Source organism: Lepidochelys kempii, chromosome 1 (genome assembly GCF_965140265.1).
Source record: "Lepidochelys kempii isolate rLepKem1 chromosome 1, rLepKem1.hap2, whole genome shotgun sequence".
Classification (NCBI taxonomy): Eukaryota; Metazoa; Chordata; order Testudines; family Cheloniidae; genus Lepidochelys; species Lepidochelys kempii.
In genome coordinates, this window is record NC_133256.1 from 13,231,726 (window position 1) to 13,244,165 (window position 12,440).

Here is a 12,440-nt window from a genome sequence, read left to right on the forward strand (position 1 = left end):
TAACTAGACTTCTAATGAAATCAAAATTAGCTCTGATATTCCACAGTGGAGAGAGGAGGAAGTGCAATCAGCATGTAAGGCCCTCACCAAGGGGCCCATACCACCAAGTATTAATACTTGTCCCCAGCCGCTCTCCATTCACACAGTTTTGGAACCCATGACCCTTGCCTAGCGAGTGCTACTTAGATGATGGTGAATCCCTCCATCATAACAAAAGGCCACATACAGTTCCAAGCACAGTTCCCATAATCAGGGTAATAACAATTTATTCTTCCTGCCCCAATAACAGAGACACTGGGGATCCCACAGCAGCCAAAGTGACCATTTGGGCAGCTATGGTCTCATTCTAGGCATGGTGGGTGTGCCTATGCAAATGAGATCGGCCCCTGAAGTTCTTTTCCACAACTTGCCACACCTCACCACCAGATGTCAGGGTGGAGCTCATCCTGACACTGCTTACACTAATAAGCAGAATTGGTTTTAAGAGTATACTGTGTTGACAACTAACTCCCATAATTTTAACACGAGTCTTTTGATTTTGGGTTTATTTTTAAGGCCCCAACTTCTGGAATAAAGAGATGGCAAAAGAATCTCAGCTTTCATTAAAAAAAAAAAAAAGTTTCTAGCCCTCATTGTTAAGGAGAAAAGCTTTAGAATGCAACCTAAGGGCAAAGAAAGCAGAACACAAACAAAATGAACCCAAAATGTATTATTTTTAAAAATCTCATGATTTTTTGTGCCTGGATTAATGATGTTTTAATGCATGAGGTTGGCCATACTGGCTGAAAATGTTGAGATATACAGTAGAACTTCAGAGTTCCAAACACTTTGGGAATGAAGGTTGTCTGTAACTCTGAAATGTTCATAACTCTGAACAAAACATTATGGTGGTTCTTTCAAAAGTTTACCGCTGAACATTGACTTAATATAGCTTTGAAACTTTACCATGCAGGAAAAAAATACTGCTTTTAACCATCTTAATTTAAATGAAACAAGCACAGAAACAGCTTCCTTCCCTTGTCAAATCTTTTTTTTTTTAAACTTTCCCTTTATTTTTTAGTAGTTTATGTTTAACACAGTACTGCTCTATATCCTGCATTTGCTTTTTTTGTGTGTGTATCTCTGCTGCTGCCTGATTGCGTACTTCCAGTTCCAAATGAGGTGCATGGTTGACTGGTCAGTCCAGGCCATGGTAAGAGCTGCTCAGGGATCCCAAGCCACTGTGGGGATCCCCGAAGTCTCAGACCCTCTGCGGGCTCTTATCACAGTCCAGCTTTGGCCTGGTTTGGCAAGAGGGCAGGGCCTCAGGGGGAAGAGGAGGAGCAGGGGTGGGGCCTCTGGGGAAGAGGAGCTGCAGGGGTGGGGCCCTTGAGGGGAGTGCTCCTGCATGTTTCCCGATTTGCCTTTTGAAAAGGTGGTCACCCTACCAGCACTGTTTTAGATAAAATATAAAGCAGATTTATTAACTATAGAAAGATAGATTTTAAGTGATTATAAGTAGCAAGAGTAGAGATCAAAGTTGGTTACGTACGAAATAAAAATAAATTCACAGTCTGAGTTCTATAAACTAAACAGGATTTGAATCAAGCAGTGTCTCACCCTGACAGATGGTACAAACAGATCAGATCCTCAACACACAGGCTAGAACTCTCTCTTGGCCTGGGACCACCCTCCCCCAGTTCCAACTCTTTGGACTCCAGATGTGTTTCCAAGTATTGAGTTGTGGGGGTGTGAGGCCAAGCAATGATGTCACGGTCTCTCTTTTGATACCTTCTCGCTGCTGCTCTGACATGCGGGTCAGGCAGCCCCTGTTGGGCAGGCAGTCTCCATTTGCCTATATGCTCCCTGTGAGAAGTCTTTGAGACAGAATCATAGAATATCAGGGTTGGAAGGGACCTCAGGAGATCATCTAGTCCAGCACCCTGCTCAAAGCAGGCCCAATCCCCAATTTTTGCCCTGGATCCCTAAATGGCCCCCTCAAGGATTGAACTCACAACCCCTGGGTTTAGCAGGCCACTGGGCAAACCACTGAGCCATCCCTCCCTCCCCCCATTGGGAGAGGGGATTCCCTTTTAATGGGCCACCAGCATAGTTGGCTGGTCCCTTTTTGCAGCTGAGAGGCTGGTGGTGGGCGTCCCCCAACCCCACAAGATATTTCCCTCACTCAGATGGCAATTCCTCCACAGACAAGGGAAGTAGGTGCAATCCCACAGCAGATTAACGTGCAAGGGATCAAGACTTTTCAAAGGAGGCCTCAGGAGGCACTGTGGGCGGGCTGCGCTGCCTGCTGGGCTCCGGGGACAGGGAGGCGGGTGCACAGCATGGCTGCACCCTGGGAGAGGCTCCTGGCCTGTCACCGCCAGGGCAGTCCGAAGCAGGGCCAGGCCAGCCTAACGGGCTCCTCTGTTGCCATGGTGACTGGCTCCCTCCCTGGACGTTACCCTGAAAAACATTTTTCTCATCTCACGTGATAAAAACACGTCCCCACGTGATGGGGTACAGCTATCTGTCAATTACAACCAAGTTGTCCAATCAGCATCGCCATCCTCTGTTGTCGTCCCGCCTCGCCTTCGAAGTACTTCACCCAATCAGGAGGCTGGTGGAGGCATATACCTTTCCGCGGTTTGACAGCGAGGGGGCTTATCTGAAAGCACCGTTGATTGACTCCTGCAGCTACCAATCGTTGTCCGGTCAGGCAGCTCGGAGTCCCACCGCTTATATCCACGGGCCAATCAGCGGTCGGATCTCTCCCAGCACTGCGGTAATATGGCTCCTGAGTGAGCGGTCCCGGCTCGGTGCTGCTACCGCCATTAACCCCTTGGTGCTCGTTTGCGGTGGAGGGGCCGCGGGGCCGATGCGCAGGCGCCTCCCGCGCTCCCGGGCCGCCGCCCTCCCGTGAGGATGAGCTCGGCCGTCGGCCCCGCCGCGCTACCCGCGGGCTCCAGCAGCCGGGCCCTGCATGTGGAGCTGCCCTCGCAGCAGGTAGCCGGGGGCGGGGTGGGCGCGGGGCCTCCGGGAAGGGCCTGGGAGTGGTAACGGGGGTGGTGGTGGTAGGAGGGTCTCTGGGGCGAGCGGTTGGAGAAGAGAGGGGACTGTTGTTGGGGGGGGCGGGGACTGCGCCGGGGGGGCGCTAGGGGTAGGTGGGGGGGGCGGGGACTGCGCCGGGGGGGCGCTAGGGGTAGGTGGGGGGGGCGGGGACTGCGCCGGGGGGGCGCTAGGGGTAGGTGGGGGGGGCGGGGGCTGCGCCGGGGGGGGGGCGCTAGGGGTAGGTGGGGGGGGCGGGGACTGCGCCGGGGGGGGGCGCTAGGGGTAGGTGGGGGGGGCGGGGACTGCGCCGGGGGGGGCGCTAGGGGTAGGTGGGGGGGGCGGGGACTGCGCCGGGGGGGGGCGCTAGGGGTAGGTGGGGGGGGCGGGGACTGCGCCGGGGGGGGGCGCTAGGGGTAGGTGGGGGGGGCGGGGACTGCGCCGGGGGGGGGCGCTAGGGGTAGGTGGGGGGGGCGGGGACTGCGCCGGGGGGGGGCGCTAGGGGTAGGTGGGGGGGGGCGGGGACTGCGCCGGGGGGGGCGCTAGGGTGGGCATTCGCCAAAGTATTGGTAAGCAGGATAAATGCTGGAGAGGCAGCTATGGGGGAAAGTCCTTGGGATATGTGGGGTGGGGGAAGAAAAGGGGAATCTGTGGAGCATTGAGAGGAGCGGGGCAGATTCATTGGGCTTCATAGGTGGCAACATGGAAACAGTTGTTTTTTTTGAAGGCGTGTGTGGCATTGCAGTATCTAGCAATCTTTTCTGTTTCCTAGACCCCCAAGTTAAGTTGTTTTACGCTTTTTTGCAGTGATTGGACAAATATTATTGTTTTAATGGAATCAGGGAAAGAAAAAAAATCTTTCTGGAGTGTCTGTCAGTAAAAATGGTTCCATTATTGCTGTTTAAAAAACTGATGAGACTCTGCCCACCTCCTACTCTCTCTTTCTGATTACCCCATCTTTCTTGTTTGTTTTGGCTGTTGGCTCACTGGGTGAGCCTTTTAATCTTGGAGAGTGTGTTTAAAACAAGGTTAAGTAAGTAACCCAATTTCTTCTGTTATAATCGTATAAAGGTTTAGCAGTGTGTATTTAACAAAGCTCGTGCTTTTCTCTCATGAATACAGATTCTTGTAGCTCATTTATTTAAGAATAACTCAAGGCCTGGTCCACACTTAAAAAAATTAGATCCACCTAGATACGTCATTCAGGGCTGTGAAAAGCTTCACGTGCTGAGCACTGTAGTTAAGTCAGCATAACCCCTGGTTTAGATGTAGCTAGGCTGAAGGAAGAAGTCTTCTGTTGACCTAACTAGTGCCTCTTAGGGCATGTCTGCACTTACCGGGGTAGATTTAGCGAGTCTAGTGAAGACCCGCTAAATCGGCCACAGCGCTCTCTCCTGTCAACTCCAGCATGCCACCGGAACGAGAAGTGTAAGGTAAGTCGACAGGAGAATTTTTCCCATCGACCCAGCACGGTGTAGACACCGCAGTAAGTTGTTCTAAGCTACATTGGCTCCAGCTATGTTATTCACATAGCTGGAGTTGCCTGATTTAGGTCTACTTAACCCCATAGTGTAGACCTGCCCCCAGAGAGGTAGATTAACAACAACAATGGGGAAAACCCCTTCTGTTGCCTGAGGAAGTGTTTATGCTACAGTGACATAGCTGCAGTGGCTGTACTGTGGACATACCCAGTGGCTCAGAATGTGAATTGGAGTAGTATAATGTTAGAAGTCAAACTTCAAAACTCTTACCTTTATCAGTGTGTATAATTCGTGACTGAGATTATCCTTTTCTGTTTTTTTTTTTTCTTTGAAGCCCTATCAAATAAGACTTTAATCTGCATCCTCAGAAATGGGTTTGTTACTTTTTGCTCCAGTTGTAACTGACAGCTAAAGAACAGAAGGAAGCTGCATTTCTTAGTTCTATGTGCCTGTAGATAAGTACCTAAGCATGATTCGGAGAACATCAATAGACATCAAAATCAGCTGAAGAGAAAACTAGCTCCATTGTAAAACCGCTCCCTGCCAAAAGATCTGGAAGAGACCTAATAAAAAGAGATTGATGCTCACATTTTTGGAGGGTCCACTTGTGTGATGGTGGTTAATATTAGAAGGGTTAAAGTAGCATCTATGAGCCTGCGGGCCTGTTGTGCTAGGCATTATACAAACGCATAAAAGCCATGGTCTGAAGAGCCTACATTCTAAACACACAGGAATTCTGTGACAGAGCTTGGAATTGAAGCCAAGGCTCTTGAATACTAGTCCAGTGTCTTAACCTTAAGACCAGACTTCCATCTCCACCATAGTATCTGGCCTTGATGCCCATGGTTTAGACTGAGGTGTAAAATGTTTTTCATTTTACGCCTTCAGGGCAATAACACCCTGCAAATGTCTACTTCCTTTCCTCCTTAAAAAATGCTAATAATCATAGTAGGCAACAATGGTGAAACTTTTGAGCCTGTACTGGGTTTTTGGCACATAGGTGAAGGAGCAGTCAATTTTGTTATAGCTGAAATTTAAATCTAGGCAAAAATACAAATAGATACTTACATTTTTAAATGCTTTTCATTTCTCTATTAATGAGAAATAATATGAAAGTCATTCTGACTTAATAGCTGTATCTTATTCTAATGTTTGTATAACTTTAAAAATCTGAGTGCAATCCCACATGACTCAGGCTGATTTTCTACTGCTAGCACAGAGCACATATGTACACTTACTGATTCATGTACCAGTACTTGGTGCCTTATTAGAACAGTCGGGGCCACCCTGGAACTGTGCAAACGAGAAATGGTGACCTGAGTTCAAAGCTATTTATCCCAGGAAAGAAAAAAAATGCTTAAATTGTAGCATATACCAAATATTGTATATGCATGTGTAGTGTTTGCACTGTTTGAGGATGTAATTAGCCTACAATTCTGTCAAAATGTTAGCGTCTCTTCTTTGGCTAAAGAACAGGATCAATGAACCTAAAAACTGTTGAAACTGACATACTTCCTCATCTGAAAAATTACTTTTTGAAATAAAATAGTCCATTGAGTTGTCTTCATTCTAGTGGCTGAATGCTTCATCATGCATGGAGCAGCTAACCGGGGTCAAGAGGACCATAAGGTATCTTTCTAGCCTTGGTATGTAACCACATAAAACAAGTTTTCTAGTCCTTATTCCTTCCTTCAGACAGCCTATGACAGACTTCTAGGCTTGCAGTTACGGAAGGATCTGAACAAAAATGCAGTCTTAACATTGGGAGCCAGTCATGCTTCAGTAAAGTGATTTGTTGAAAGTTGCTGTACTAATTACTGATTCTTGATCAAATGGAAAGTAATGTGTAGTTATTTAGAGAGAGGAATGCCCCTTTTCATGGTTTCATGTAGCCTGTGGCCCATTTCTGCTTGTGTTGAAATTGCTAAGAATTCTGCTATTGATTTCAGTATGAGGTGGTTTGGAGATCTTAATGAACTGTGGTGGGGATGATGATTGAAGGCCCTCAAGTTTTGTGTCTAATCAATTTTCTTGTTATGTAAACCACTGCATTAACACTCAGCTTGTAATAAATGTCTCATTAATATATATATGTGAGATGCAGTCAACTTAAATATCACACTTTTTTTGAATTTTGAGTAACCGCTTACTGTAATTTCCTCTAGTTTTTCATCTTTACATTATGCATTGATGTATTCACTGTAGTTCATTTTCTGTTTGTGTGAGTCTTTCTAAAAATTTTCTCTGCCCCATCTATGAGAGAGGAGGAAAATGTGACTGTAAAACCACAGAAATTGGCAGGGGGACTTGAGAACTTTTGTTTTTGTTTGTTTGTACTACTTAGAAGCTCCAGTCAGATAGATGTAACTTAGGTTAGTGCATAGAGTTACTCTAGCTTGTTCTGGGGACCATTGATTAAAGATTGATGTCCCTCTAATTCTATAGTTGTCCCATGATCATTTTTAGAGACTTGCATTGAACTCTGAAACCAACCACAATAAATGATCTTCAGGAGGGTTGGGGTAAAGAGTATATTCTTAGATTACAACATACATATTAAGCAGTATCCTGAAGTTCTTGCCGGGGATTGGGGCTCTCTGTCTCCTCTTTGAATAGTGAATTTCTGGTGAGTAGGAGATCTGAATCCTTCTGCTGTTTTACAAAAAATCTTAATGTCCATAAAAGCACGGCTCTTGTCTGCTCTGAAGTTTTATGTGAAAGACCCCAACACAGTAAGCTACATATTATGTAATCTGCCTCTTAGGAATGAGGGATGAATTGATCCTTTTGGGATTCAGCTCTCATTCCAAGGTGTCTGAGTATATTAAATTTGAAGTTTATATTACTAAACCATTCCCCTGGATCTTGGGTTCAAACAAACCTTAACAAATTAACATAACTTTTATAAAGTTATGGCTGGAATTCCAGTCCATTGAGTCTATTTTGCTGAGCTGTGGGTTCCCTTAGCGGCCCCATAAATCCAAATACTTGGCTAGATTTCTGGACTCTAATAATAAAATACTAAAATGCAATCCCTCACCTGAAGGGCATACAGTCTGAAGTCAGACATGACTTAAATGGATATAAGAACAAATAATGTTTTAGCAAGGGTTAATTCCCCACTGTCTCTTAAGGCATATACATAACTTTTCTCTTCTTGTAAGCAGTGTGACAGAATTGAGATTTTTAGCATGGATATGAAGAGATGTTGCTGGCTTGGTGTATGTCCCTTCTGCTTGAAACAAAAACACAATCTGGAGATGGGAGTGGAAGCAACTTTTGTCCAAATTTGAGAACAAGTTTGTGTGAGCCACTAGTTTTATTAACTACAAAGGAATGGCAAAGAGACTTTCTGTTATGGTATATAATTTTATTAATCTGTAGTAAAAAATGGAGTAATTTTTTTAAACTTTCCTACTAGTTATAGGACACTGATAGCTTTTGTATAAAAGAGGAAGTGAAGTGTTAAACAACACTAGAGGAGAAAAATGAATGGCTGAAAGGAGACAGGAAATTTAGCATTTAATTGGGGTTTTCACCTTTTTTGGGCTTGGAATAATTATTTCAGTAAGGGGTTTGATTTTTCCCTTCCTCCCCCAATAGTTGTAGTGGTAAAATCCCTAGTATGGACACAGTTGTACCATTAAAGGTGCCTTATGTTGGTACTTCCCTTCCTGTTGGGAAGAGCCATACTAGTATAAGGCACCTTTATAACAGTAGAACTGCATCCACACTAGGACGTATATCTCTAATTATAGCTAAAGCAGTACAACTTCATATATAGACAAGGCTTTAAAACTGTTACAATTTGGGACTAGATTCTTGCTGTATACACAGTGCAGTTTTCAACTTTGTTATTCTTCTACTCCCCCAGTCTATTCCTAAGGAGGGTATAGATTGTATGCTTAGCATTGAAATATGATACGTAGCTTAGTGCTAACTGCTAGTATCTTCTAATGATACAAGTTGTTTGATATCTTGATGCTTTCATAGAGTTGCACGCAAGCTTTTTTAAATTACAAGCTAATTATAGTCCATATATTCGCTACTAAGGACAAAACTAGGTGATAAACTCCTGTCGGGTCGTCTTTGTCTGCTCTACCCTTGCTTTGTGTCATGACAGCATTTTATCTTTATTTACAAATTTTATTAGTAATAACTAGGCATGCGCACCCTTTAAAAGCATATATAATGTAGTGCATGCAGTCTGTTTGTGTGAAATCAGGTGGCTCTTACTAAGACTGAAACTGCCTTGTTTTGAGCTGGTGATGCAAGCTTGGTATCACAATTAAGTGCATCTATTTACACTTTAAAAGTCTTCCATCTGAGGATCTTAAAGTGCTTTACAGGCATTCATAAACCTGTCAACACCACCCTGTGAGGTAAAGGAATATTACAGGTTGGCTGTGGAGGAGACAAACTTACACACAGAGATGAACTGACTTTCTCAAGCTTGTGGCAGAGTAGGGACTGGAACCAAGGGTCTTCAGTTTGGTCCCATTTCCTAACCACTAGTATCCTTGCCCCATTGTAGCATTGAACCAAGTTCCTCCTTGCCCCATTGTAGCATTGAACCAAGTTCCTCCTTGCCCCATTGTAGCATTGAACCAAGTTCCTTCTTTGGGACTTCATCTTGTAAAAGGTAAGCCTTTTATATAGGTAAAATAAAAGGAAATTCTTTAGAGAGCTTGTTTAAAATACTTTTAAGTTTTCCTTGTTGTGGAACTAGAGAGATAAGTATGCATATCTTTCCTATTTTCATAAGATATGGAGGGCAAAATTGATCTGGCTGAGAGCAGGGTTGGGGGCAGATACTATTTAACTTATGGTTGCATTCTTCAGATATCTGTTGTATGTTGGTCAGTTTCTTATCTATAACTTCTCATGTAGAATTGTTTTGGGTCCTTATCATTGCAGTGACTACATGATAAATATAACTGTTGGAGTGATATGAGGAAGGAAGTCAATTGTTTGCTTTAAGTTTCTTTAATTTCTTGTTAGTAGTTTTCTGAGCATTTGCTCTTTTCCTTTCCACTCCCAGCTCATGTAGAGAATGTAATGTTTTATATTTTGAGCCTCTAACTTGTTACATCTAACCCATTAATTTGGGTCTTTAGGATAATAAAGTCAATGGTATTCACTGCCCATGATATCTGAAGATCTCCCTATTTCATTTTAACTGTTCACATGCTACTATTTGCACAAAATTTAGCCTATTCTATGTGAATGGAATTTCTATGGGTCAGTCAGATTTACTGGATTGATATAAGTATTAATAATGTGGATGGTGTATGTAAACTGATGGGGTAGAGGGAAATGCAAATATATGGTCTGGGATCATATCAACAGCTAGATGTGAATTTTAGTTTTGGTCTTGTCTGACTCACTGGTTCTGCACTCTGTTAAAAGGTAGTGTGTGGATTTGTAAGTCATAATTTCTTCTTTGTTTCACATAATTATTTGCTATTGGTGAGCAATTACCAACTGCAGTGATCAGAGTTTTGAGACAGAAAACTGTCACTTTTTTTCCAAGCATAAAACTGAAATTGTGAATTAAAGTATTTCCCAAGGAAAGACCCTGGGGGACAACAGAGTTTGGGTACCTTTTGAGGGGAAGGGAGGATGGTATATTAAAAAGGCCAAAGCGCAAAAAAAAAAAAAAAGTGTTGTAATGACTGCCTGTGAGGAGGCAACTAGTCCTGTTTGGCTTTGAAAATCAGTGTTGCAGTTCTCCATTAGGATTTACATCATCTGCTATAGACCAAGATGGTTGGTGGTTCTGACGTTAACAAATAGACTTTATTTGCCTCTTCACAAATCCCAGTTTTAGCTAATGAAGCATTCTTCCAGATCCCAAACATACACAATTCTTCTCGAAGAACCCACTTCCAAATGGGCCATCTCAAATACTGAGGTCCTTCTTACCCAAGGGGAGTTCATTTCTCCTTCCCCTTATCTGAGTTTTGTTAGATGTTATCTTAAGCAAACCTCTTGACACATTAATTGGGTAGACCTCTTAGCTGATTTTTCCCAAACTAACAGTAACCCTTACCTTTCACCTTGTGGCAACTCTGCAATAAGTTTTTTTATTACAGCAGGAATGTCAGTGACAGCTATAGTTAAAGGCTGCATAACTGTCTTAATTCTAGCCCTATGTTTCAGTTCAGATTTTTCAAGCTTGGTTTCTGCTCAAAGTTCAACATCTCTGAAAGCGAAACAAAAACTTTTCAGTGGCCTTTAAGTACCAGGAGAGGGGAAACATGATTTTCTTATTTAAAAATTGCATCCTACTTTTAAACAGTTCTGCAGCTGAACAGCTGGGGATTGAAAGCTGAAATTTTGTTAGTGAAATATCTTTCACTGACAATTAGTTTGTGCTAGTGAAAATAGTTCTTGATTTAACAGTTGACTCTGTGCAAATGATACATGTGAAGTAAATCTTCTCTTGTCTTGCTCAATTCCTAGAGGGCACAAGCTTAAAAAGCTTAGTGGTACATGCATACACAGTGTATGTGGCTGCATAGAGAAAAATGTAGTAAAAAGTGGACGGGGTGAAAGGCAAGGGCTCTTAAGATGCATGGAACTTAGGGAATGCTGCTTTAAGCCCTTTAAGACTTACAGGAGGGAGTGCCACTGATGTATCTTGGGTGTTTTGCAGCTCATAAGGCTACATTTTAGTCATGGGTATTTTTAATAAAAGTCATGGACTGATCAGGCAGTTAACAAAAATTCATGGTCTGTGACTGTTCCATAACTTTTATTATATATCCCTGACTAAAACTTAGGGGTGGGGGTGGGTGGCCCTGGGAGTGCTATGGGTGCTGGTGGGGAGGGGCAGCCCTGGGGCACCATGGGTACTTGGGGGTGGGCATGCGGGTATTCGGGGGAGGGGGAGGTTGGCGGGCTGGGGCAGCTTCCCTACTTGGCTCTTGGAAAGCAGCGACCTCCAGTTCCTAGCTCCACATGCTGCCTCCACTCCGCCCTAAGTCCCGGTTCTGCAGCTCCTATCAGAGGCAGCAAGTAGAGCTAGGAGCTGAGGGAGGGGAGTTCCTGTTGCCCTTCTGGGGAGCACCCCCACAGGTAAGTAGTGCCCCACACCCCAATCCTCAGCCCGCCCATACCCAAACTCCTGCTGCTGGGGGGCAGAGAGGGGTCAAGACTGTCCCAGCGACTGGCCCCGGGGCTGCCCGAGCTGCTCAGGCAGTTCCTGGGCCAGCTGCACAGGCTGCTCCAGAAGTCACGGAGGTTACAGAAAGTCACAGAATCCGTGACAAACATGGAGCCTTACTCATAGGTCTTGCAGAAGAGGGCCTTCATTCCATTTACCTCCTTAAAGTGTGCGAGTCCAGGTCTTTCAGTGGTGTCTAGACTCATAGCTCCAAGTTATGGAATTCATATGCATTATTGAGAATTCTCCTGGTTGCAAAAGAATTTGCAAGTCTTGGACACTGAAGTTGCTTCCATCTTTAAATAAAAACATTGAAGTTGCATGGCTAAAGGATCAATTTAGGAATTGTAGAGTTAAGGTTGCTCTGTAGCATATGCAAGGTTAAGGGTATGTGCCACATTATACTGAGACTGTATACCTGTAAAAAGAGTTAGCAGACCCTTTATGTGCTGTGGTGGATCTATTTAAAAACTGTAATGAATTTTGAAAGTATCTATTCTAGTGATATTTCGTACACACAACTGAAAATACTGTTTGAACCAGTAATACCTGTAAAACTGGAAAGAACTTTTAGGGTTTTCTCATTGTTACTGGCACCATCCTTGTAATACAGTCTTTCTTCCCTTTAGCCATCCATTATTATGGGGGTCAGCAACCTTCGGCACGTGGCCCATCAGGGTAATCCGCTGGCGGGCCGTGAGACATTTTGTTTACATTGACTGTCCGCAGGCATGGCCCTCTGCTGTTTCCCGCAGCTCCCATTGGCT

At 44.2% G+C, this 12,440-nt stretch overlaps 1 protein-coding gene across 4 annotated transcripts in view; it reads left to right on the forward strand.

The window, feature by feature from the left end:
- The first annotated feature begins 2,726 nt into the window (after window positions 1–2,726).
- The window catches only part of UVRAG (UV radiation resistance associated), a 163,412-nt gene continuing 153,698 nt past the window's right edge, over window positions 2,727–12,440 (forward strand). For 3 of the 4 annotated variants that reach the window (XM_073335055.1, XM_073335049.1, XM_073335058.1), the window contains exon 1: window positions 2,728–2,982. In XM_073335055.1, coding sequence (XP_073191156.1) covers window positions 2,902–2,982 — 81 coding nt within the window. In that variant the 5' untranslated portion in view covers window positions 2,728–2,901. Of the gene's footprint in view, window positions 2,983–12,440 lie in introns of all 4 variants that reach the window. The other variant, XM_073335056.1, reaches the window with a different exon arrangement.